This window comes from Clupea harengus, chromosome 3, assembly GCF_900700415.2.
Source record: "Clupea harengus chromosome 3, Ch_v2.0.2, whole genome shotgun sequence".
Classification (NCBI taxonomy): Eukaryota; Metazoa; Chordata; class Actinopteri; order Clupeiformes; family Clupeidae; genus Clupea; species Clupea harengus.
The window spans coordinates 9,286,664-9,312,712 of NC_045154.1; the positions used below are offsets into that span (position 1 = coordinate 9,286,664).

A 26,049-nucleotide genomic window follows, 5' to 3' on the forward strand; every position below is an offset into this window, starting at 1 on the left:
GTGTGTGTGTGTGTGTGTGTTTGTTTGTTTGTTTGTTTGTGTATGTTTGGGCCATCGACATTACAAATCCATCTTTGATCATCGCGATGAGCTATGATAACCACGTTCATTTGGCCTACAAGCACTTGTTGCTCAGCCAGACAAATACAGCATGCTAAAAAGCTTAAATGTGCTGTAGAGAGCTAGGGTTTGGGGGGGTGTGTGTGTGTGTGTGTGTGTGTGTGTGTGTGTGTTTCGCAGGCTAACCCTCAGGCCTTAATGAAAGGCTGAGTGGTTAATAACAGACTTGTTTCCTGAAGGAGTCAGGCACAGGATCTCATTTAGAAGGCAGTTTTTAGCAGCAGGGTACATTCTCTGTACACCATACCAGAGCACATCTAAACATAGGCAGCTCTTAGCACCATACCAGCAAAATACCAAAATACTGCTCGTTTCCTGCTGTACACAACATCAGTTGCTTTGTCTTTCAGAGTTACTGCACAAGCATACAGATGAGTGTTCAGACAGTTAAATGGTGGTGACTTATTAACAAGAAAGGCCCTCAAAGCTTTCTCTAGATATTGATGTGGAATAGACTGGGGCTGTTGTTATGACAGCTCATGAGATGCGGTTGACTTAAAGGTCCCAGGGCGCCTTGTTCAAGAGAAGTCCTGTAAAACGAGTCTTCCTCGTCATGTGGTTCACTGGTTCAAAACTGATACATCCTCCATCTCACAAACTGACAACATTGCTGTACTTGAAAAGCAGAACATTTTGTTCTTCAGAGGTCGGTAAAAATGACCTTATGTCAGGATGTCATTTATTATTCAGACTGGATTTCATAGCATTTTCCACTCTGAATATTTACTCTTAGGAAAACCGAGAGAGCCTTTGCTATGATGTGTCCATCTCCTGTTTCATGGTTCTGGTAATGAAGTGCATGTCTGTGCCTCGAGACTCTGGCCTGGTACCCTGTGTTGTTACCGACGGTTTTTCGCTGCTTGATTTGGATTGATGTGGATGGATGCGTGCAGCGGCTGGTTTGCTTTTTTCCTCCCTGTGCGCCAGTTAAATTCCTCCCTCCTTCCTATTTTTGCAGCTATGAAAAATACTACCTGATGTGTGCCCTGACTCACAACACCAGGAATCTATTCAAGCCGGTGCAGTCCAAGAAAGTGGGGACCTACAAGTGCTTCTTCTACCACATCAAATGGGACGAGCTGTAAGTCACTCTCTCCGCCACCTCCACTTCAGACGACCTCTCAAGCCCCTTAAAGAATTGTGTCTGTCACTGGGGTGACCCTCACAGGTTCCCTGTGCTGTTGTGACCCTAGACTGACCCGGATGTAAATGCTGGTATGTGCATGTGTGCTACAGTATACAACAGAAGTGAGCACAACCCTGTGCAAGGTCACTCAAAAGTCAAATGATTCCAATTTGTATCACCTCTCAATAATTGCATTATTTCTAAGTAGAGTTTTCCGCTTTTGAACAATCAAAAACAAATACTTTCGAAACCCAGTGCTACAAAAGTGAATACGGTCATAATTAACATTAGAAAACCTGTGGTCATTGAAACAAAACTGAGTACATGCACACCAGTGATTACCAATTAGCCTAATTGCATGAATATGGTTATGAAATGACCCGTGAACACCAGAACGTTCTCAGTTTTGGACCTATGGGCTGTGGCTGTCCTCCTAAAATGACGCCACGGACAGTGCGCTATTTGCTCGATCTAGCTCTGAAAAACAGACAGGAGTTATCAATAGATATCAGCGTTTCTGTCACGGCTCAGACAGTGCAAAATACATTGCATAACGTCAACCTCTATGGATAGCATCTGAAAAAAAAACCTTGCCTGATCTTCGGCCCAAAACTGCCAAAAAAAACTCTGCTAAAGAACATGAAAAGAAGCCTGATTAATATTGGAAGCACATTCTTTGGTCAGATGAGACCAAGATACATTTGTTCGGCTCAGATGGGGTCCAGCATGTTTGGCATGAACCTGGCCAGGACCACTAAGTGGGGACCTACAAGTGCTTGTTCTACCACATCAGATGGGACTAGTCACTCCCCTCCGCGTCCACTTCAGACGACCTCTCGTGGCCCTTAAGAATCATGTCTGTCACTGGAGTTTCCCTTGCAGGCTCGCTGTGCTGGTGTGACCCCAGACTGACCTGGCTGTAAATGCTTGCATGTGCATGTGCGCTATATTCATCAGATTTCAAGTGGAACAGAAATAAAGTAAATCATAGTGCAGACTCAGTTGTAGGCTGTAATTTTGTCAGGGAATATCAATGCCAGATAACTGAAGAACTCTGTGGCTTCTGGCTGTTTAATTGTCTGATTTTTAATTCCAGTTTCGCAGAGACAAGATGCTAAATATGTTATGGTAGTTAGACATATACTGTTGAAGTGAAGTGATTTTTTTTTTACTGTTGAAACGTTACAGGTTAAACATAATAAACAGACATTATCAGAGATCATTCAACTGTAAGGTTACAGGAAGTTTCTTGGTCATGACTTTGATTACTCAGGAGCAAATGCAAACGTGCCATTGTGCCTCCGCAGGATCAACTTCCCCATCGCCGTGGCCCTGCTGCCCCTGGAGGCCAAGCTCACCCTGTCCCTGTATGGCGTGCTCAGCCAGAGCGCCAGCGGCTCGCCCGACTCCAACAAGCAGCGCAAGGGAGCCGAGCTACTGGGAAAGGTCTCCGCGCCACTGTTCGACTTCCAGAGGTAGTGTGTGCGTGTGTGTGTATGTATAGAGTGTGTGAGTAGTAGAAGTAGTTGTAGTAATCGTTGTAGTAGAAGTTGTTACTGTTACAGTTGTTGTGCATATGTCTTTTTTGTGTGTGTGTGTGTTTTAGGGAGTTACACAACGGATGTCAGAGATCAGACAAGAGAGTGATGTCAGAGATCAGACAAGAGAGTGATGTGAGAGATCAGACAAGAGAGTGATGTCAGAGATCAGACAAGAGAGTGATGTCAGAGATCAGACAAGAGAGTGATGTCAGAGATCAGACAAGAGAGTGATGTAAGAGGTCAGGCAAGAGAGTGAAGTCACACACAGTTGTTTCTCACTCTGTCATTCGTAGGGTAGATGAGTCAAAGCCGCACTCATGTGCCATGTACACTGTGTCACGAGGAGAATTATTTGTCCGACTGTGTCACAGAGAGCTGTAGTGTCGTCTCTCGTTCGGTTTGATCTGTCTGACTCCGTAATGACATTTTAAACTGAGTCATCTTCATCCGGATGAATGAAACATGGGTTGAATTCTGTCCCTCACTCATTGAGGGCTTTCTGCAATTGCATGTTGTTGTTTTTTTCTGTGTTTTGAAAAATGCTGTTTGGGTTTTGTGCCACTACAACGTGTTTGTAGTGTGAGTCACTTCAGTGTTATGCCTCTCTGGTTACTGACTAAGTGTTTCCTGTGAATTAATGAGTAGCTTTGTTTCGAGGCTTTACAATAATTACTTGCACGTGTGTCAACTTGTGCGTGTTTGTGTTCTACAGGGTTCTGGCCCGTGGGACCATGCTGCTAAGCCTGACTTCTTCCTCAGAGGAGTCTTCGTCAACGCCTGTTGGCCGCAGGAGAAACTTGGCTGAGAGAATCATCCTGCAGGTACCCTCATGCTAGACAAAGCTAACCATTGCAGGACATCAGTATTGATTAATTTCAGAAAATCCCTTTCAAAATTTGTGGTTGGAATTTTGCATATCAAACAAACTTTGCCTCTCACAGTAGGCAACCCCTAAACAGACTAAGGGCCCATTTACACAGAGCCTGGATTGCCTGAATCCGGAAAGAAATGTTGTCGGATCGGCCTCTCATTCACACGAACCCGGCGGATTGGGTCACTGAATCTGCAACCTTTTGAATCCGGTCTCCAGAGTGGGTAGATTGAACACGCCAGCGGATCCGTGTTCGTGTAAACGCCCGATCCGCACACTTTCTAACCCGATGACGTAATTGCCCCACGTGAACGCCTCGCAACCTCAGCCTGAACCCTTTTTAACCCCGCTTCCTTACTTCATAACAGCAACAACCTAAACTAAACCGATGTTGTTAAGAAGCTGGTTAGGAAAGGGATGGCATTAACAAGCCACACTTTAATCTATCCCTTTTTAATCTATTTGCATCCGACCATTGTTCAAAATCGTTTTTTGAAAAGTGTCAGCAATAGCCTATATGAGCAAATCTGACGTGAAAAGATTTGTATTATAGACGGAAGTTTCAAAACGGTACCTTAACACAAACGAGAGTAATGGCGAAGTGCGCGATTCTAACTAGTCCTGTTTGAGTGCTGTGGTAGCAGTGATTTCAGGTGGTAGAGAAGTCGTTCAGCAATCGGAAGATTGCTAGTTGGATCTCGACTTCTGTCTTCTGTCACTTTATGCGCATTCTCCATGACCTCTTTACAGCAGATTCAACCACTCCGCTCCAGCAATTCCGTGTGAACGCCGATTTTTCTTGACACGGCTCCGTGTGAACGCGATAAAAAAAGTACCGGATCAGAAAATGTTTCCGTATTCAGGCAATCCAGGCTCAATGTAAACGTAGCCTAAGTAGCAATGAGTGCTACTGTCCTGATGTGAGAGACTGATGCTAACCAGGCTGGATAGTAACACTTGGTTGGGAAATTACACTTGGTAATCAAAGTTGTCTGTGTCTGTGTAGGTGGATTTTCCCACTCCAGCAGTGGATGTCCTGTATGTTGGTCCTCAGGAGGCGACCAATGGGAAACTCCCCCAAAATGTGGAGACGCTGGACTCTGACCTCCGGAGGAAAGTGGAGAAGCTCTGCTCCCGTGCCTCCGCCTTTGGGTATGCATCACAGAAGACCTAGCCGCAGATAAACCTGAAACACAAACTTCAAACTATGCATCATAATAAGATGGAATTGCAAACACAGATTTAATCAAAGGGATTTGGTCTAGAGCAGTCTGGGGCAGGCAAATGTTGTATAAGAGCTTGTGTTTTGTGAGAGTTTGATTTCACTGTTTGCCTTTCACCACTAAAGACTTGATTTACAGAGGCTTTATCATATACACATATTGTAGATTTACATTCTATTGAACCCTGAGTAGTGGTTGGGCAGTTTGAGTGTTTGTTTTTGCAAATCTTTTTCAACCCTTTCCCCTCATCCACTAAATAAGTAATTTTTTTTCTAAATAAATAAGTAAATTTGTCTCTCTGGAACTGGGACCAGTAAGTGCTTGGGAAGTTTAAAGGTTGCAGCATGGTGTCTGTTCTGCTCAGGCCTATATTAGTTCTAAGTATTATAATTAGTATGGATTTAGTAGTATTGATGAAAGATCTAGTTCTGGAAATGGTTGTGAGTTGAAATTAATTCTGTTTAGCAAGAGATCATCATTTACAAGGTCCGAGACATTTGCTTTGTAGAAATTATAATTTTTTTGTCCTTGTCACAGCGTTGAACAGAGTGGGCCGAGTCCCGTGTGAAAGTTGAGTCTCCCAGTTGTTAAACAGAGAGTCTTTCATGTCTGCCTGTCTGTTTCTCTCCCCCACTATTCTGAAGGCCCTCCTGTTGTGTTCGTAAATAGTCCCTTATCTCATGTGATTCGGAGATCAGTCTTGGAGGGCATTCATGTTTGCGGTTGAGGGACTGCCCCCCCGCCCGCCTTTCCTTCAACATCAAAGTCTCCATTATTCGCTGACCTGAAGGCCAAGGCCCTGCACAGTGTCAGTGTGACTGGTCACAGCACAGCAGACCCCTCTGTATCTACAGGGCTTTGTTACTGTAACACATCAAAATGTCAACGAAAAAAAAAAAAAAACGTTTCATTGTTTACATAATAATGAGCTTTTAGCACATCGAAGGCAAACATGGTCACAAAAATATCACATTTCCCATTTGTGGCTTTTGGCAAGTCCAAGCCTGAGTTTGTCGTGGGTGTCAGAAATCATTATATGGATTCACTAGGAAGTCCTAGCTCCAGGCATCTGCTAATATCCCACTGGTGTACTATATCCACACGCGGAGTCAAATAAACAAATGCCCTAAAAGCAGGCCACAAGTGAAACATAACGTGGGCACATTGGTGCAAGTCATTGCGGCGTGTTTTTTGAGCGAGGGCCCTTGGCACTGCCGACCCCTGTGTTGTTCACACGCTCCCTCGCCTCTGGAGGCAGCAGGGCTTTCTGGGGCAGGTCAGAGCCCGATCTGTTGTTGATCAGCTCCAGGGACCACAGATCGCTGTGTGAGTGATCCCAGTCAGAGGGGCATCCCAGCGGACCGCCACTTTAGAAACTGCCAGCCAAAGGGGGGAACAGACAGGCTACTCAGCACTCCACACAGCCCTGTCCTCAGATAACATTGGGCTTCGAGAAAAAGATGGAAAGAAAGGAGATGGAAAAATAAAGAGATGGGGGAGGAAAAGCTCTCTGTATACATATCCACAGCTAGGCCTGCTCTTAGGGGCTAGCTTACCGCCAGCCACCTCATCTGGGAGAGATTACTTTCACCATTTCGTCCTGCTTAAGACAGGGGTGCCCAGCTGTCCTGCTGAATCTACTTGACTTTCTTCGGGGTTGGAATAGTTAGACACTGTCAGGATTGATTTCCTGAATCAGGTGTATTTTCATACAGATGGGTATGGGATGAGTACTCATTTGGGCAGCAGGACTTCCTGCTTAAGACAGTCTAACAGGAAGGGCTGTCTGTTTTTGACCCTGTGGCTCACATCTAATATTCAGATGCTCCTGAAGGCCTCATTAGATGGGGGTGAGGATTAACCGGCAAGTTATCCAGATCAGGAGTTGTTCAGGGCCCTGACCTATTGTGATGGTGCTGAGATGGCCACAGGTGGAGACCAGTAAAAGACTATGTCTGACTTTGACCCCTTCTGACGTCCTTCTGCCCCCTTGCAGGTTGACGCGTGCTGATCGGCAGCTGCTCTGGGACCAGCGGCACCACTGCCGGGGGCTGGAGGGCTCTCTGCCTAAAGTGCTCGCTAGCGCCCCCAGCTGGGACTGGGGCAGCATGGCAGAGATTCACGCCCTCCTGCACAACTGGCCATCACTCAGCCCTGTGTCTTCGCTGGAGCTGCTCGACTCCAAGTAAGACATATGCACACAGTCACACACACACACACACACACACACCCTGTGTCTTTCACACCGCACCACAAACTCACACACATCATAACCAGCTCAACCCAGTATCTATCATCTCGGTGCTCAACATTAGGAATGTTTCTCACAGACAACTGCACTTGTTCAGATCATGTTGTGTTTAGACATGGGACCTGCTACTGTGTGGTTTGATGCAGCTCCTTCCCCTCTACCCCCGCAGGTTTGCAGACACAGAGGTGCGGTCCGTGGCCGTCGGCTGGATCGAGAGCAGCACTGACGACGAGCTGGCTGACTACCTGCCTCAGCTGGTGCAGGTACGCTCACCTGATGCAATATCACTGATGCGATCATTGCCAAAAAAATATGAGCTGTTAATCGTAAATGTTTCGCGTAGTCGGTCAAGTTCAAAGTATATTTGTTGCCTTGCCTCCCTCAGGCTCTGAAGTTTGAGTGTCACCTGAAGAATGCTCTGGTAATGTTTCTGCTGTCTCGAGCACAAGGGAACGTGAACATTGCACATTATCTTTACTGGTCAGTGCTGCCTCTTTGTGGTATCAGCCACTTCAATGTAAAACCCATTTTCCACATCATTTATTCTCTTGAGATAAAATACTGAAAAAAACACTTTATCACCAACATAGTTCCTATATGTCCATATGTAAAATGTTCTTGTAATAATGGGTACAAAATTGATATAGTAATTTATACAGGTCATTGACTTAAAGATGATCAGTATTGTATGATTGTGTTAAGTCTGTTGTTAAATGTTCTGTGCCCTCTCTGTGGCAGGCTGCTAAGGGATTCTGTCCAGGACCCGGCGTTCGGGCGGCGCTATGACCAGGTTCTGGGCGCGCTACTGTGCCTGTGTGGGGCGGGCCTTCGCACCGAGCTGGACAAACAGACGCGGCTGGTCCAGCTGCTTGGGGACCTGGCGGAGAAAGTCCGACAGGCTGGAAGCTCCACCAGACAGGTCAGCATCCACAGGAATGGACCTACAAAATGTCCCACAACTACACTTTTTCCTATCCATGTTGTTACGGTATATTCACTTTGTTAATGCATGTGGATTAAAAATGGGAAACCCTACTACGGTAATCTTGCATTGGTCAGTTCATTGGTAGAGGGTCTCTTTGGGGCTAGTGTGTGGTTTGTGAGCGCTCGAACGGTGAACCGTTTTTTTGCATTTCAACTTGACACTTGTGGCTCTTGTACGGAGATGAGATAGAATGTGATCGATGCATCAGCCAAATGAATGCAATTGTCATGTGTTTTTGTTTTTTTGCTTGTGTGTGTGTTCCATCATTGCAGGCGGTCCTCCATGAGGGTCTGGAGAGAGTGCAGTCATTCTTCCAGAGGCACAGCTGCAGGCTACCCCTGAGCCCCAGCCTTGTGGCCAAGGAGCTCAACGTGAAGGTGAGTGCGCTCCCAATACTCAGAACTCAGCTGTCCATACAAACATGTCTTTTATATATTGTTTCAAAAATCTATCATCAAACTGTTCATTTGCAAGACCGTCTTTAATTACCATGAAACTAGTCCTGGACACTAACATGGCTTTCAAACATCGCTAACTAGCCTCCCAGAACAGAGAGTAGCCAGCAATGTCTCACCGTTCTCTCCATGATCACAGAGGGGTCTGCCCTGAGTGTCCAGGAGCCTGTCTGGCAATGATCCCTCTTTGCGCTCCGCTTCACAGTCACCATGACAAGCAGTGGGCTTCAGTTTGCTCAGAGCATCCAGCCTGTGCTGCCCATGTGTTTGTGAAAGTGGCCCCACGTTTCCCCTCAGTGATTATGTCAGGCTCCTCCTGAGGATTCCTCCCTAATCAACCCCCTGCCAAGGCTTCCCGGATAAACTTTCGCTCATTGTCTGGTTCTGGTTGTTCTGCCAGTGGGAACATGAGAACTGAACTCCCACCAGTCCTCTCTGTGTGTGTGTGTGTGTGTGTGTGTGTCTCTGTGTGTTTTTGTGTGTGTGTGTGTGTGTGTGTGTGTGTGTGTGTGTGTGTGTGTGTGTGTGTGTGTGTGTGTTTGTGTTGGCGGGGGCCTGGTACTGGCAAACTCCTTAACAGCACCTTGTCCCTCTTGTCTCTAAAACAGGCCTGCTCTTTCTTCAACTCAAATGCTGTACCCCTAAAGGTTGCACTGGTCAACGCAGACCCCCTGGGGGAGGAGATCAACGTCATGTTTAAGGTGGGACAGCCCGCACGGCCAAGGCTGACAGTGGCATTTCCATTTTCTAAGAATAGATGTCTTAAAAGGAACAGCATGTTCCGGTCCAGTAGGTTTGCCCACTGATGTTTCCATTTAGCAGAGTTTCCATTGTTGCTTTGGCTATTTGTGGCATAATAAACATGTTTGATTTATTATTAGACTTGAGTTGGCAGCCAGTGAGACATGGTTGCCATCTTTGTTTTTAGTTGTTTTTTTGTAGAAAATGTTTTCTTTGCATTCCTCAGTTATTTCTAATCTTGTGTCGCGCTGAGTTCCTTGTGACTCAAATGAACCGGACCACCCCAATCCCCAGTGGAGCTGCTGCATGCTCAATAGCTTGTCTCATGGCCAATAGTGCGCCCTCTGGTGGCAGGGGAAGGAAATACTGGTGTGAGCCACAGTATAGAATCCTGGTAATTTATTATTGGTTAAGATGAAAGTGTGTGCCAGTTTGCTATTTACATGAAGTGGAAGGCCTCAGATTGGTATGGTCTTATCTGAATATCCTGGCTCCAATTGTGTGTGTGTGTGCATGTGTGTGTGTGTGCATCAGTCGGGTGAGGATTTGCGTCAGGACATGCTGGCGCTGCAGATGATTCGCATCATGGACCGCATCTGGCTGCAGGAAGGGCTGGACTTGCGTATTGTCAACTTCAAGTGCATCTCTACCGGCAAAGACAAAGGTGCAGCTCCATGCAAAAACCTCACAACACACAAAGTACACATAGACCACAGACTACGGAAATTTCCCAAAACACTGACCATACATACACAGATTACGCATACCACTCACAGATTACACAAACCTACATGACTACACAAAACACACAGTATACAGAAAGACACAGAGATCAAACAACACTTCCACTAAACAGACACAAAGTACATAGTACTACCGGTACACTTGCTAAATAGACTATCCAAAGCACACAATCTACAGAGAACACACACCTCTCGAAAGGGGCCTATTCTGACTCTTCTGGCTTACCTCCTCAGGTATGGTGGAGCTGGTGCCGTCCTCGGACACCCTGCGGAAGATCCAGGTGGAGTACGGCGTGACCGGCTCCTTCAAGGACAAGCCCATAGCGGAGTGGCTGCGCAAGTACAACCCTGGAGAGGATGAGTATGAGAAGGTAGAAATGATTCCTGAATTCACATCAATTTAATACACTTTTATAAGTAGGGTCCTTGATGTACCATAAGCCAACTGGCCTTTGTGGTTCCACCACTCTGACTTGTCCAACATCAGCCTTGCTTCAGGGCCTGATCTAACTAGCCCATATAACTGTGGATGAGGTGTGTTTGTGAAAGTGGACTGTCTAAAGTTTACTCTAAACTACAGTCACTCTATCTATCTATCAATCTATCTCTCTCTATCTCCATCTCCCTGTGACCTTTGCCTTCTGACCCCAGGCCTCTGAGAACTTCATCTACTCGTGTGCTGGCTGCTGTGTGGCCACCTACCTGCTGGGCATCTGTGATCGCCACAACGACAACATCATGCTTCGCACCACAGGGCACATGTTCCACATCGACTTCGGCAAGTTCCTGGGCCACGCGCAGATGATCGGAAGCTTCAAAAGGTGAGTGCTCCGTCAGCCTGCTGGCTCTGTATACTCAGTTTCCTTACGGGCCATGCAGTTACAGTCCCAAGTTATGGACCATGGGCACAGATGAAACGCATTCCAGTGCGGAGTCATTTGTGTTTTTCTGTAGCCCTGAGGGCATTTTTTTATGTTTTTAAGTTTTACAAGGAATGCAGGAATGCTTTGCTATAGGGTAGTATAGGATGGTATCGAGAGCCCTAAAAGGCATCACCAGCATCATTCCTCCAGCCTGACCTTGTTTGCCCTTCGTGCTCAGGGACCGGGCCCCGTTTGTGCTGACCTCTGACATGGCGTATGTTATCAATGGAGGCGAGCGGCCCACCAGCCGCTTCCAGCTGTTTGTGGACCTGTGCTGCCAGGCCTATAACCTCATCCGCAAGCACGCGGGCCTCTTCCTCAACCTGCTCTCCCTGGTAATTTCATACACACATCATACTTTTAATCTGCTCAAAGGTTGGGGACAGCATGAGAAGGGCGTTGTGGTTACCCTTGCTAAAACTGGTGATGAGTTTAGAATGGGGCTGTCTATAGATGTTAGAACGTGTGTGTGTGTGTGTGTGTGTGTGTGTGTGTGTGTGTGAGACATGTGTTGATGTCTTGTTTCCCGGTGTGTTAGATGACGCAGTCTGGCCTGCCGGAGCTGACTGGGGCTCAGGACCTGAAGTATGTGTACGACGCCCTGCAGCCTCAGACCACCGAGGCCGAGGCCACCATCTTCTTCACCAGGTACCCCACACATACAGCCTCAGAAACAACACACACACACACACACACACACACAAACACACACGCACACACGCGCGCACACACTTAAAGCTTGAACTTCAATAGGCTTTGTTGCCACCATTCATCATTTCTCATTATATAGATATTAGAGTTTAAACTCAGCCACTTTAAGTGATACTCTTCTAGAACATTCAAGCTGGCTATATGTATTCCTCTGGTGGCTAGTCTGGCTGACTAGAAATGCTAGAGTCCCTTACAGCAGGGGTTCTCAAACTTTTGCAAGCTGGGCCCCCCCAAAGCTGGTTAGCGCGCGCCCCCGCCGCCACCGCCCTCAACTACACCACCATATACAGTATAGATAGATAGATAGCATATTGTTATTGATAGGCCTGACATGTCAAGGTTAGGCTATTGTTATTGTTAGGCCCATACAGACAATTATTATAACTATTTATTATTATTGTTATTATTATTATTATTATCATCAGTAATAGGCCTATTAGTAGGCTATTCATTATTATCACCATCATTATGTTATTATTATTATAATTAATGATTATCGACCAATTATTATTATTGTATTATTATCATAATAATAAGTGTTATTATTGCTATCATTAGGATACTGTTATTATTATGGGCCTCTTGTGATCTTTACAAAAAAAATCCTACAGGTCTGTCAATGTGAGACATGACCCTCAAATCTTGGGGCAATGTTTGACAAACATATCCTCAGGTCATCGATCTGTGTGCGGTTGCGGTATTTAGTTTTGAGCGTGTCTTGAAAAGCCTGCCTCGCACAAATATGTCGACGCGAAAAGGAGGAGCATTTTTAAGGCTATGTCGCAAAGCTGATCATTGCTACCCAGAATGACGAAAGAGGGGAGATGCTTAAGTCTACTGTCACTCTTCAGCTGCTCTTTCATGTCTATTGACAGCTCGTCTGCTGAGCAGAGAAATGGATCCCGAACTCAGGCGAATGAACGGTAGTAGCCTACTCTTTGAATTAGGACCCAAACTGATTTCTGATATTCGGCGTGATACAGTGTCATTTGACATAGGAGCTAAACTCAGCGCAATACCTATCATTATTCTACACGTCTTGCGCGGCCGGCAAAATCAGTGTTTCGGCAATTGTATGGGGTTTGCCAAGCTTAGCAATTCTATGAGCAACTACATAAGATGCCTCCAGACACTGCTATGCTTGGAAATGGTGGTTCGTTGTTGCTGGAGGCCATCGCGTTTATGTTTAAAGAAGTCCACAGGCTTCTCTTTCTGACTTTTACGAATCAGAAACGTGTCCATGTTGTGTTTGTTTGCTGATACAGTGCGTGTGAAGTTAATAAAGTTCTAATTTCAACGTCGTGTTTTTGTATGTGTGGTTGTGAACGACTTGCACACGAATAATGGCTGTGCTAGGCAATGATTCCTAACAAAACAAACTGTACACAATGTTGACAGGGACAGCACAAAATAGTATTCAAGTGCTGGTGTTTTATTTGTTGCAACACGGTGGATGATCAAAAAATGTAAAGGTAGGTAGGTGTTAAGGAGAAAAGGGCTAGCTGCAGTTGGAAGAAGGTAGGTAGCTAGGCTAGCTCTCGGGGCTGCGAGCTTTTTTAAAAGACTGTGGAGCAAATTACTCCTTAGAATAGGCTACGAATAGAGCTACTGCAAGTGCAGTAAGGTATTACTAAGGAAGGAGTGAGTCTTTAAAAAGACTGTTTATAAAGCAATGAATATCTGAATGATAGAGGAAACAAGAGAAATTGAACAAACTCTGCAGAGTGTCGTCTCAGGGTGAGCGCTTACCATGACTGCGTTTTTTTTTTTTTTATACTCGGAAGCCTAGGTGCAACTCGCGTTCAAATGATAAGACTCCGTTTTGATTGGTGGATCAGGAGCAAAACAGTATTTGATTTGTTTGGGTCAGTCCAGCCCCTTGCATTTCGCCACTGAGGGAGCTTTCTCTAACCAGTGACAGGTCGGCGGTCGTTTTTTTTTTTTTTTCTCCGTCTGTGACATCGCGCCCCCCCTGGAGAGTGTTCGCGCCCCCCACTTTGAGAACCACTGCCTTACAGGAGCCTTTATTTTATAGGATTAAGTACACTCAAGAAGACTCACTACTCTTTATCTTTTTTTTCCTTTTTTCCCTGGTACCCTTTTTCCTCTCTTTTCTCTCCCTCCCTCTCCCGTCCCCCCAGGTTGATTGAGTCGAGTCTGGGGAGTGTGGCCACCAAGTTTAACTTCTTCATCCACAACCTGGCCCAGATGCGTTTCTCTGGGCTGCCATCTAACGACGAGCCAATCCTGTCCTTCTCCCTGCGCACCTACTCGCTCAAGCAGGACGGCCGCATAAGGGACGCCTCCATCTTCTCCTTCCAGAAGAGATACAACCCCGACAAGCACTACGTCAGTCTCCACTACTGTCTAGATCTAAATCCTCCATTTTGATTAGAAGCCATCTATGACGAACTAAGTAACTACAAAAGATAAAAATCAAAAGGGCAACTCAAATTGCAAATGGCAGTGTCAGTAACAAATGTCAGTAACAAATACATTGCAATTAGGTAGTGAGGAATAATTCCAGAGTAATGGATGTAACTCTCGCTGCTCTTCCCCAAACAGACCTATGTGGTGCGAATCCTCAGGGAGGGCCAGAGTGAACCTCAGTTTATCTTCCGCACTTTCGACGAGTTCCAGGAGCTGCACAACAAGCTGATCATCCTCTTCCCTCTGTGGAAGCTCCCCGGGTATGCTTCACTCTAGCGCCACCCTCAGGACAGCCCTGTCCTCACCTGTGACTTAATGCTCAAACTACTGGGCACACCGAGTAGGAGGGCACACAATCTCATAAGGGGGGGGTTTGCCATGCAGTGATGCAAAAAATGCTAAACTGTCTCGGCATTCTCGTGCACATATTGTTAGTTGTGTTGCCCTACTCCTGCCATAACTGAACTGTCAACATAGCCATCACGATAATGGTATGGGAACGGAACCACCCGTTGACTTAAAGTTATTTAACAGTACAGAGGCAATGTCAGGTTTTCAGAATAAAGTCGGCATTGACTGTACTCATATTGAAATACAGGCACCAAGAGAAGATGATCAGTTTTATAATTACAATATGATTATTATTTTAAATTAATAACCCAATTATTTGAGACGCCACTATGATGACTTCTGTTGAGTGGTTTACCTGGAAGATACACATGCTAATCCGACCAATTAAAGGTGTCTCTTGACCCATGTAAGGATAATTGAAGGAGTGGATGTTACGCTTGTTCGTGTGCACATGATTTTACACAGATTTGACTCACTTTGATTTATGATGAGATTGGGCGTACTTTGTGCATACATTGAGTCTGATAACTCTGACGGAAAACCTCTGTACACGAATCATGGGATTGTGCATACACATGGTCCTACGGCAAGCGATACGCAAAGATTGGTACATACCCTTCTGTTTGAGTTATTGTGTATGGGGAAAATGTGCCTCCACACACACACACACACACACACACACACTAGCTATTACCCTGAGAGACCTTTCGATTGACTTCCTTTCCCCTGACATGTGCAGGTTTCCCAATAAGATGGTTCTGGGGCGCACACACATCAAGGATGTGGCGGCCAAGCGCAAACGCGAGCTGAACAGCTACGTGCACAACTTGATGAGAAGCTCGACCGAGGTCACACAGGTGGGCACCAGGCATCGAGGCCCATTTTGAGAAAAAAAGCGACGACAGACCATAGCTCTATTGCATACTAACAGCATGTAGCTAAATAACATGTTTTAATATTGGCCATCAGTTCAAGCTGTTCATTTAAAAACAATGAATGGATTTACAACACAAGGCTTTAAGCTTTAAGTGTTTTAATCTATCATCACTGTCTATCATCACAGGCTAATTTCATGTTCTATCCCTCCAGTGTGATATCATCTATACATTCTTCCACCCTATCGCAAGGGATGACAAAACTGAGGGGTTGGAGTCACTGCCCAAAGTACCAGGTGTGTGTGAGCTTTCCATTTCCATCCTTCAGTCTAGAAGAGCCCTCATTTCCCAAAAACTAATTTATGTCTACTGACTGTTGGGGAGAAAAGGATCCCTTTGGAGCATGACTGAACTTAGTGAAAATTCTTCTAGGTATATATATTCAGTTGTGTTCTTGTGTTCATTAAAAGACATTGAGGAGTGGTCTGACGTTTGTGTGGATTTGTGTGGATTTATGCATAATGTGTGTGTGTGTGTCTTCTATAGAGCCACCACCTCTGAGCCCTGCCTCAGGCCGTGTGGAAGGAGAGGTGAAGGTATCGGTGTCCTACAGGAACAGCACTCTCTTCATCATGGTCATGCACATTAAAGACCTGGTGAGCAAATGCTTGACAGTCTGCCCGTCACATCCAACACGCCTTAGCCCAGCCATCTGCACGCCTCCCACTGAGTGCCCCAGATGTGAGGTCTCTGAGCCTCATTAACCACCTGTGCTCCTGAGGCAGACAGCATATTAAGTTGTGTCGCACGTCAGATATGTCACGCTGCGTCTCTGCCTCCTTTTAACTTGAGAGGGAGACGGTACACTGTTTCACACATTGGCCCATCCATCTGTCAGTCCATGACCACATCATCTCTCTGCCTTGGGATGTTCATTCATCACCTCATATTAACACATAAACAAACAACATAAATACCACCAGCATACTGATTTGGCATTCAAAGACAAACATCCATCTGACGTTGTGTTGATGGGAGAGTTCTGAACGGCCCCCTGTGTTCCCTGTCGTGTGTCTCAGATGTCAGATGAGGGGGCGGACCCCAATCCCTATGTGAAGACCTACTTGCTCCCAGACCCCCACAAAACCTCCAAACGTAAAACCAAGATCGCCAGGAAAACCAGGAATCCCACTTACAATGAGATGGTAGGCAGAAGCCTTATTTAGACAAAGTAAAAAAAAAAGCCCCGATGATGATGATGATGATGATGAACAATGTGACATTCCAACCCCTCCTATATAGTTATAAATATTGCTGTTTGATAATGTTCATGTGTCTAAACTAGGTGCGTTTTGTGTGTGTGTGTGTGTGTGTGTGGGTGTGTGTGGGTGTGGGTGGGTTGTATATTGTGTTGTGTGTGTGTGTGTCTGTGTGTGTGCTTGTTTGTTGTCCCCAGCTTGTGTACAGTAACCTCAGTAAAGAAACGCTGAGCCAGCGGGAGCTTCAACTGAGCGTGCTCAGTGCGGAGTCTCTGCGTGAGAACTGTTACTTGGGCGGAGTCACCCTCAGCCTCAAGGACTTTGACCTGAGCAAAGAGACCGTCAAGTGGTACAAGCTCACAGCTGTATCCTATTTCTGAACCAATCAGAACGCAGTCGCATAATAGCTAACCAGCCACAGCAGACGATGGCAACAGGACTCAACAGCACCCTCTAAGGGTCACTCCATCTCTCTCTCTTTCTCTTTTTCTCTCTTTCTCTCACTGTCTTTTCTGTCTATAGATCTCTCTCCTTCATGCTCTCCCACTTGCAGACACTAATCATGGTTACCTCCTCGCAGGAGCACAGATATTTTTTTTTTCAATCCCTCTTTCTTACTACAAAGAAGGTGTAATGTTTTGTACATTTTTGACATTAGAGGACCAAAATGGATGAGTACTTATTAAAGAGTATATATATATAAAAACAAATATATATTAAAAGAAGTGGGTGGGTGTGGGTAGCAATTTTTACACTATACTTTTTTACATACACATATAGGAAACATTATCTTTTTCAGAGCTGGCAATATTTTCTGTTTTCCCCCCCCCCCATGTGGTCCTGACTTTGTGCCAAAAAAGAACTGTACTCATTTCATACCACTTTTCAAGGGGAACCAACACGGGTGCCTTGTTTCTCTTGTTTTATTCTTTCTCCTCTAGTTCTCTTCTGCTCCTTTGCGGTAGGTTTCATTTGCTTCTCACAGTGCTCATGATTTAAAAATTCTGTAAAGTCTTCCTCATGTGGGTGAGTGTTGATTCTTGAATGAACTTTTCCATGTTTTTCTTTTTCTCTTTTTCCCTGTCCACCTTTCAGTTGTTTGTAATGAGGAACAACTTCACTGTTATTTTATGAACATAAGGGAATGCCACACGTGGCTATAAATCTGATGCCTGTTCTTCTGTGTGTAAATCTGGGATGATGAGTTTAAGTGTGAGCTCTTTTTTAACGCGGACAGGGTTTTGCATCTCACGCATCCTGAGTAGAGACATAATCATGTTCTTTTAATGACTGTAAAAAAAAATAAAAAATAAAAAAACATCATGCTGAGTTGACATTAACATGGCCAGTTATTTATTCCTAATTGGTTCTCTTTATGTGGAATGAAAAAGTGTGTTCTGTAATCCTTTTTCCTAAAGCAAATTAAACATTTTTGAACAAAACGTCAATGAAATCCCCAGTCTGAATTTCATCTTGTATTGTGTGTGTTCATTTTGGTTGCTTCCTAACTAGCAACATGTTTTGTTATTTCTTTAGTGCACTCAAAGTATACAGACCACTCACATTTTGTTATGTTGCGCCTTTATGCTAAATTGTCTAAATCGTTTTTCTCTCATCAATCTACACTCAATACCCCATAATGAAAAAACGATAACAGGAATACATTGTTTGTAGCACATCCGTGGAGATGTCCTTTACCAATCCCACTCTCATTCCTGTCATATTGCTTAAATACTATTGTTGCGTGATATCATTTGGCAGACTAATCCAGCGTCATTCCGGATCGCATTATAATTATTGGCTGTTTTGCCCTCGATGATGTCTTCTCTCTTTTTTTTTTAAATCAGATTTTTTAAGCTGTTGATCTCGCCTGTTTAACTGTGCTGCTGAGTGAATTTGTCCTCTACACCTAAAGGTGTATGACTTATCGTGCGTAGCAAATAGACGTAGAAGTTGGGCGTGTTCATAGATCACTGGTCTTTTGTTCATGAGTGGCAGGAAAGTACTCCAATCGCATGGGGGATTAGCTGCACACAGTTTGTTTATATATTCGTGTAAACCTCATTATCAGCACACTACACACTGCACGTATACAGGACAAGATGACAAGCACTGTTGGTCTGTGTGTTCACGTCTACTTCTTTACTTAACCTTAGAGATCAATTTTCTCTATACAGAAAGAAATGACGTGTTACGACATTTGCAAACAAATGACAGCCAAGTACGATCAAATAACTAGGGAAGACCGATTGCGTATTTAACGTTTTTCAGAAGTTATCGCAAAATGGAGACGGAGTCTAGAAAACGCAATTTGGACAGAAGTGCCATGCATCGATTCGGAGACAGTGGCATGATGATCCTGCCATGGACAAAGCAAATTTTATTTGTTTTGTGGGAGCAGTTGCGCTTCCTGGTTCATCTTATCTACTACAGTTTCATTTCAGGTAAGCCTTGGCTTTGTTGTTAATATTAATCATACGCTTCTGCTTTGTACAATTGTGATCGATTTCTGCGAAGCGTAAACCTAGTAAGAACGTGTTTCAGTATTTAGATAGGGTGTTGGGCTATTCTTTCCACTCATGTAGGTACATTTCTAATATTTTGGCGACAGGAAGAACCGTGTAACTAGCCTCCTCTTTGAATGTCCCGCGCTCCTTGAATATTTTATGAAACTGAATGTGGCTTCCTTTTAGAACTTTAAAAAAAATACATGCCCATGAAACTTTGATGACACATTTTCCTGGCAGTTACAGTTACAGTTACAAAAAAAGAAATTCTGTCAACGACTCATTCTGTCCACTGAGTCATCCCTGAGCAACTTGGTTATAAAAAGACCAATGTACATGTGGATAATCTATTCTTTCTGACTGTGGTGATGCAAGACAGCTGAAATGCCCATCCCTTACAGATGATGCATTATCTAACCTCATCCCTCCATTTGTTTGCAGTCTTTCAGATGTTCCGTCTGGAGGTCCATCTGAGAATCTCAGAGGAGACCGGACCACACATTCAACATATTAGCACACCTGGAAATTCAGCAGAAGGCTTCTTTCTATCCTCCTTGTTTGACAACAACAAAAGCGTTATTGTCTCCAGCTCCAGCCCCTTGTCCAAGCTGAGTAGTGACCTGGCCGGCACCCACCCAGGGTCTCTGCTCTCCAGCCTGGTATCAGATGAGCTCTGCTGTTCTCTTGTGGATGACTTTGTGGCTCGGGCGGCCGAGGGGTTCTCTGACACCGAGGACCTCAGCATTGGCCAACATGCCAGCTGGAAACTGAGCTGCCCTGGTGAGTGGAATGTATTTGTGGGATCGGAGAACAGCGGCGGTAGCAGCGACTTCTACTACAGCTCCACACATGAGGATAAAGTCTTCAGCTGGGAGAGCGATACGTCAGGTGAAAGCGAGATTGTGTCGAAATCCTATGATCCTATTAAACCACTGAGTTTCTCTGCAAGCATCTTCGGCTACTCTCCTAGGGAGAGCACAGAGCTGGTAGAGGCCAGTAGCTGGGAACTTAAAGTGGAGTCTTCACCCTCTGTGGAGGACAGCCCTGCACTTTTCTGCCCTGTCTTTGGGGGGTGCTCTGACAGTGAGAGTAGCTGGGGGAGTTCAGACTGCTCCAGTGCCGATGGAGACAAAGAAGAGAGCGAGAAGCTGTGGGAGCTTTTCTCCAGCTCCTCAGACCCATATCACCCTCTCCACTTCAGTGCCTGTTCCTCTAGCTCCAAGACCTCCAAGAAGGATGGAAGTATGGTCCCCCGGCCTGACAAAATAATTAAACCCCCCACAGAGCTCCCACCCTCCCTGACCGATACAGAAAGCATGGGTCCTTCATCCTTATCTGAGGATGAGGAGGAGGCCCTGTGGCAGTCGCTATGTCACAATGATGATCCATACCACCCCTTGCATTTCAAAGCCTGCCTCAGAAGCTTCACAGCTGATGCTAATACTAGCTCCACCACGCAGAACCCTGCGAATGCTTGTCCAGATTCCAGCTCCACTTCTCAGAATTCTGCCCTTGAGTTGAATCCAAGAGCATTCCAGACTCTGAGAAGGTCAAAGAAGCCGCGTCTGCTTCATAAGAGGCAACACAAGAGCCATTGCTGCACCACCTCTCCTGACAAACCTGTCTTTGTCCCATGGAGGAGAAAGGTCAAATGTGACATCAGAAAGGAACATGAAAGTGGTCAACCTGCTGTGAAGAAGGTATGTCTGGGTTTTCCTAATACATTCATAAAATGGAAATAGTATAGTGAAATTTTGAGGTCTGTCCCCTATCTATGTCATGTGATCACATTTACCACTTCCTCCTTCCAGTAATTCCTAATGGTTGCCTACCAACAGTAAAAAATAATCTGGGCAGAGTTGCTATGGAGTACACTGGGGAGTCTACCATACCTGCTCCAATTTCACCAGTGAACATGAACTCTCTACAGCTCACCCATATATATTTCTATAGCCTAGAAAGATCAGAAGAAGTTTTAAGACTCCCTTGTAGAATTACATATGTTTTTTGCTTTGTCATTGAGCTGGCTGATATTGTTACACAAACAAAAGTATAAATACTAAGACCAGAGCATTTTTACTGCATGTAGAAATCCTGCATTATGATTGAACGCAAAATCCTGAGTGCTTTAACCAGTTCCTCTAGGATTTTGCAATATTGCCTTTTCACAAATTCACACAAACTCAAGGATATCCCACAATTGCCGGTTGCAACTATCTGTTATTACTGCATTTAAAACACAGTTATGGAATATCTGAATTATTTGCGATTTTATTTTAAATTCAGCTACTTTTAGCCACAACAATCACAACAAACAAACATCTTGGAGGGACTTTTTAACGAATGCTCTCCATTTGGCCCTAGTTGGTATTAGCATCATGCTTGTATTGTGCATTAATCTACTGATATGTTGTTTTTCTGGCTGTGTACTTTCTGAAATACACTCATTGACATTTGTGTGCTCTTCTGTGACCTTTTTGACGACTTAATTGAAAGTTACCAATGTTGCTTTTCAGGTTCAGTTCTCACCACGGGTCCAGGTTCACAAAATGAAGGCGTGGTCATTTGCCCTTCAGGCCTCACGCAAAGGACATTGGGAAGAGCTAGCCAGGGACAGGGGTCGTTTCTACAGGAGAATCCAGGAAACCGAGCAGGCCATTGGCTACTGTTTGAGCAAAGCACACCGGAAGTGGATCCTTGCCCGTCAAAGAAGCGTAGAAGGCAAACATCATGGCAGTAAATGGACTGTAAAACAGTCAGTTTCTCTCTCTTAACTCATTTTTATTGAATGTAAACCCAACCGCCCCATTGAGATTGCATGGCAGAGAATGGACTGCTACTACCCCAACCCATACCTCACCGCTGCGCTTAAGACTATGGCCATTGCACTGACTTTTGTTGTTGTCACAAGTTAATTGAATGTATTTTCATTTGCCTTATAGACCTAGCATTGTATATTCTTAATACCTCAATGAATGTTTCTTTAGCCATATAAGTGACACCCAGAACCTCTGTTGAGAAATCATACGGTTATTCTTGATTGGAGAGGTCTGCAACTTCCTGTAAAGAGACGTTTGGTGGAGCTCACAATTCTGCCGAATTCTTAAGGTACATGCAGAACAGCAAAAGTTGTAAAGGTTTCTTTTGAAGCTCTAGAAATAAGGAGAATGTGACTGTAAGATGCCTGATAAAACCAAACACATGAAAGACCTGCTGCATTTTGCAACAGGTAGCCTAGATCTAGAGAGGGGTACTCCACACCACACATCGTTACAGCCCCTCCACCCACCAGCTGGCTCACATTACAAAATGGGAACATTTGGTTATGGGAGCTACTCAATTTCATGACCAAGAACTACACACTTTGGAGCTTGCTTTATTGTAGTAGGAAAAGCCTGGTGGGGCGCCATGTTTACTCATGAGGTAGCTGCCTATCAACAAACCCTGGATTGTGAACCCCCATCTGTTCATTAGTCAATAAAGGCTGGTTTAGTGTGCTTGTATGGAGTTGCTTTCCTGAGCTGCTGTCTTATTAAAACTGGTCACCTGTTGTGGTGAGGGTGCACCTGTTGACAAGAAAAATGAATCATGTGAGTTTCATATTTGAACATTGAACACTGCCACACTCACATGCCTGACTCATACATTTGTGTTTAGTTGATAAGGTATTGAAACTGATATTCTAATTGTGAAACATTAGCTCATATTATCATCTTACAAAGCTCTTCTGCTTGACATAGCTTAGACAAAAACACAGCATTGTCATAACAATGAGGTTGGCTATTTTGGGTTGTTGTGTGTGTATGGATTTCTTTTTTTGTTTTTTTATGCTGTAGTAACTTACTAAAAGATCATGCTGAAAACCATATATGTTTCAGAGGCTCTGGTTTGGATATTACGTTTGGCTGCCCAACACCTGGCTTCATCTGTACCTCATGTTTAGATCTTTATTCAACTCTCTTTTCATGCAGTGAGGTTAGCAAAGGGAGATGACATTTCCTGTGAGACCAAGTCACAGTCAGTTTATGTAAGATAAGGGTTAAAAACAAGCCATGATGAAATGTGTTCCCTTGAGAAGAAATCAGTTAGCATCTCCAACTTACACATCACACGCACGCGCATGCACACAAGGTGGATGGTGTAACAATGGGCAATAATCAGCTCATAACTCCCAGACTCACCTCAGTATGACAAAAGCCATTCAGATCATTGCAGACGTGTATCACAACAGAGTTAACAAAGTAAGCTGTGTTGAAATTTGAATTACTTGTGTATTTGTTGATATTTATGCACAGAGCTTAATGAGACGTTTTACACATAAGACATTTACGGGAAATTAAATGTGATCCTTTATGAAAGCTAGCAGCGGAGATCTGAAAAATGAAATCTGAAGCAGAGGACCTGAAACTGATAAATAGGTCTTAAAAAATAATAGATCTTATTAGACATTGGGTCAAACATGCAAGTTTTAAAAAAGGAGAGCATTTGTATTATAGATAAAAGGCGTTCTAGTTATATATTTAGCTGACTCTTTTATGCAGACAGCTCGGGTAGGTCCGATCCCTCTCAGTTTTTCAAATTGTCAGCTCTGTTGCACAGTTCAGATCCAGATAGATCCGGAGTCCAGAACAGACATAGCACAACTGTCTGGGAAACACACAAACCCCCTTACATTGAGGAGTTCTCACAGCACAGAGGAGCAGAGCGCTCAGTTTAACTAACAAATGTTCCTCTCTGTACCAACCTACGTCTGGCAGGAGTGATTTTTACCAGCAGACAAGCTGTACACTGTAGAGCCATGGCCTGAGGCTAGAGACACCAGTAGCTACCTAGGGTATTTTGACATTCATTTAACTTTAGCAGACGAAAGGCGACCGAGGGGAACCTTATTCTAGAGAGTAGGATTCGTGGGGGTAGAAGGAGGGCTGTCTGTGGATTTGAGGTTGGTGGGGTGAGAAGGGGATTAATGAGAATGCTGAAACTCTTTCTCCATCTCCCAGAGCAGCCGTGGCCGTGGCGACCCCAGTCTCCTGGCAACAGAGTGCTGCTCATTGTGGTGGTGAAAGGATTGCAGACGATTGCAGCAGGAGCTGTGTGTGTGTGTGTGTGTGTATCTGCGTGTAATATGAGCAGCAGCAGCAGGAGCCATGTGTGGGTGTGTCTCTGTGTGTGTGTGTGTGTGTGTGTGTGTGTGTGTGTGGTGGGCGTGTGGTGGGCATAGCAGCAGAAGGTTAAGCTCTGTCTCTGTTACTCAGCCCATGTCCTGGGCCAGAGGGACACATCTCTGGAGTCACAATTATCCCGCCAAGGCACCCTGATGCAACACACCCACAGCTATTGTGTCTGAGAGCAGGTAGAGCAAACAGTGACACACACACACACACACGCACACCTCTCCCATAAGGCTTCAGCTCTCTTGTTCCACACAGGCCCTCACACACAGGTGCATCCTATGCGCCACATACATCAACCACATACAGGAAGAGTGAGCTGTATAGATAAACCACTAAGCTTCTATACACCAGCGTCGTACCACAGTGTGAAACATGATGAAAGAAGAATTTATGAAATGGATACATAGACTGAATAGAGACGAATGAGCTGGGTATATCAGCGTAATTAAATAAATAGTCAGAGGCAGTTGATATTTAATATTAATATAATTTATAATATAATAATAATAATTCATATAATCTAGTTTTGGCACAACTGTTCATAAACTATATTACAGACATGCATGTGTGGACATGACATTTAGCTTGTGTCAGATATCATTTGTTGTAAAATATGCGAGAGTACAATGTTATTTGAAAATCATGTACATCTTCAATACATGTTTATGTTCAATACATGTTTATAACTCAATATTGCCTCCTCCTGGTTCTTTTATTGAAAAAAACTCAGTTTATGGCTTGATGGGCATGCTTAATAAACAAACATGCTATTTATTTTGAATAAATATGCATAGATAAAATACGTAAAACACATGTATAGTATGTTCATAAACATTTGTGTTATTAGACCTGTTATTGGAGTTTATGGAGTGGTATTATAACAATGGACTAGTGTCACTGATGTAATCCTTGCTGAACTCTCTCTAAGCCTAGCTGAGTGCTCGTGTGATGTAAGAGCTCGTTCACGAGAGTAACAGGTGGGGAATCCCAATTAGCCCCTTAGCCAGAACCTCTGCTAATTACATCAGCAGGAAAGTACAAAGAAAATCTTCACATTCAGTGTTTATTATCTAATAGATTTGGGTGCTTTATAAGTGAATATAGGCTATTTTTTATAAAAAAAATTACAATATTGTACATTTTTATATTTATCAGTTATATGAGTTCAGGCTGAGTTGATTTGTATAGTCTCACAACATTAATGTTTTCATTTGAAGTTCAAAGTTTAATCAAATGTACAGTTATATATTTACTTGTGAATTACTTGTGGGGGATACAAATGGTTTGAAATTCCCTTTGCCTCAAAGGAATGAATGAGAAGCGCGCCTCTAGTGGGGGTTATTGTAGTGGCTATTATATTTATTTACACAAGGGGGAGACATGGTCACAGAAAATAGTTTTTTTTAAATAAAACACAGACAGCTTGGCTAACTTTCACTTTCTAATTTGTTTGATTTCTTTGAGAGGAAAACTCTAAATGTCTTTATGTTTTAATACCTATACTGTTAGTAGTGTATTTAGAAGTTCTATGGGTATTATTTCTACATTAATTGTCGATTATCAATGTCTTATGTCCATTATATTTCCACAAAATCATACTGTGGAATAGTTGCTTGGCAATCAGAGAAGAATCTTAGTAAATTCTATCTGTACAGGTTCCATATAGGACACATGAAGACATCTTTAGAGTATCTTTCTCTCGTGGGCTCTCTGGATATGGGTCCTGGTGTAATGCAATGATCTAAAGGTTTGCAGACGCTTTG

General features: G+C 44.1%; 2 protein-coding genes across 3 annotated transcripts in view; both read left to right on the forward strand.

Annotated features, from left to right (window-relative positions):
• Window positions 1-17,925, forward strand: part of pik3c2a (phosphatidylinositol-4-phosphate 3-kinase, catalytic subunit type 2 alpha) — a 41,845-nt gene extending 23,920 nt beyond the window's left edge. For both annotated transcript variants that reach the window (XM_031564483.2, XM_031564484.2), the window contains exons 12-33: window positions 1,079-1,201; window positions 2,554-2,721; window positions 3,500-3,608; window positions 4,665-4,810; window positions 6,878-7,066; window positions 7,302-7,395; window positions 7,518-7,612; window positions 7,871-8,051; window positions 8,390-8,494; window positions 9,181-9,273; window positions 9,848-9,977; window positions 10,291-10,427; window positions 10,708-10,877; window positions 11,158-11,314; window positions 11,518-11,627; window positions 13,832-14,039; window positions 14,256-14,380; window positions 15,211-15,328; window positions 15,561-15,642; window positions 15,893-16,002; window positions 16,426-16,551; window positions 16,803-17,925. In XM_031564483.2, coding sequence (XP_031420343.1) covers window positions 1,079-1,201; window positions 2,554-2,721; window positions 3,500-3,608; window positions 4,665-4,810; window positions 6,878-7,066; window positions 7,302-7,395; window positions 7,518-7,612; window positions 7,871-8,051; window positions 8,390-8,494; window positions 9,181-9,273; window positions 9,848-9,977; window positions 10,291-10,427; window positions 10,708-10,877; window positions 11,158-11,314; window positions 11,518-11,627; window positions 13,832-14,039; window positions 14,256-14,380; window positions 15,211-15,328; window positions 15,561-15,642; window positions 15,893-16,002; window positions 16,426-16,551; window positions 16,803-16,985 — 2,959 coding nt within the window. In that variant the 3' untranslated portion in view covers window positions 16,986-17,925. The remainder of the gene's footprint in view (window positions 1-1,078; window positions 1,202-2,553; window positions 2,722-3,499; window positions 3,609-4,664; window positions 4,811-6,877; window positions 7,067-7,301; window positions 7,396-7,517; window positions 7,613-7,870; window positions 8,052-8,389; window positions 8,495-9,180; window positions 9,274-9,847; window positions 9,978-10,290; window positions 10,428-10,707; window positions 10,878-11,157; window positions 11,315-11,517; window positions 11,628-13,831; window positions 14,040-14,255; window positions 14,381-15,210; window positions 15,329-15,560; window positions 15,643-15,892; window positions 16,003-16,425; window positions 16,552-16,802) is intronic.
• Window positions 17,926-18,103: 178 nt separating this feature from the next.
• On the forward strand, window positions 18,104-22,978 carry ppp1r15b (protein phosphatase 1, regulatory subunit 15B). Its single transcript, XM_031564486.2, has 3 exons — window positions 18,104-19,049; window positions 19,554-20,812; window positions 21,629-22,978. The coding sequence occupies exons 1-3, from the start codon at window positions 18,890-18,892 to the stop codon at window positions 21,884-21,886; spliced, it is 1,677 nt and encodes a 558-aa protein (XP_031420346.1). The 5' UTR covers window positions 18,104-18,889; the 3' UTR covers window positions 21,887-22,978.
• The last annotated feature ends 3,071 nt before the right edge of the window (window positions 22,979-26,049 follow it).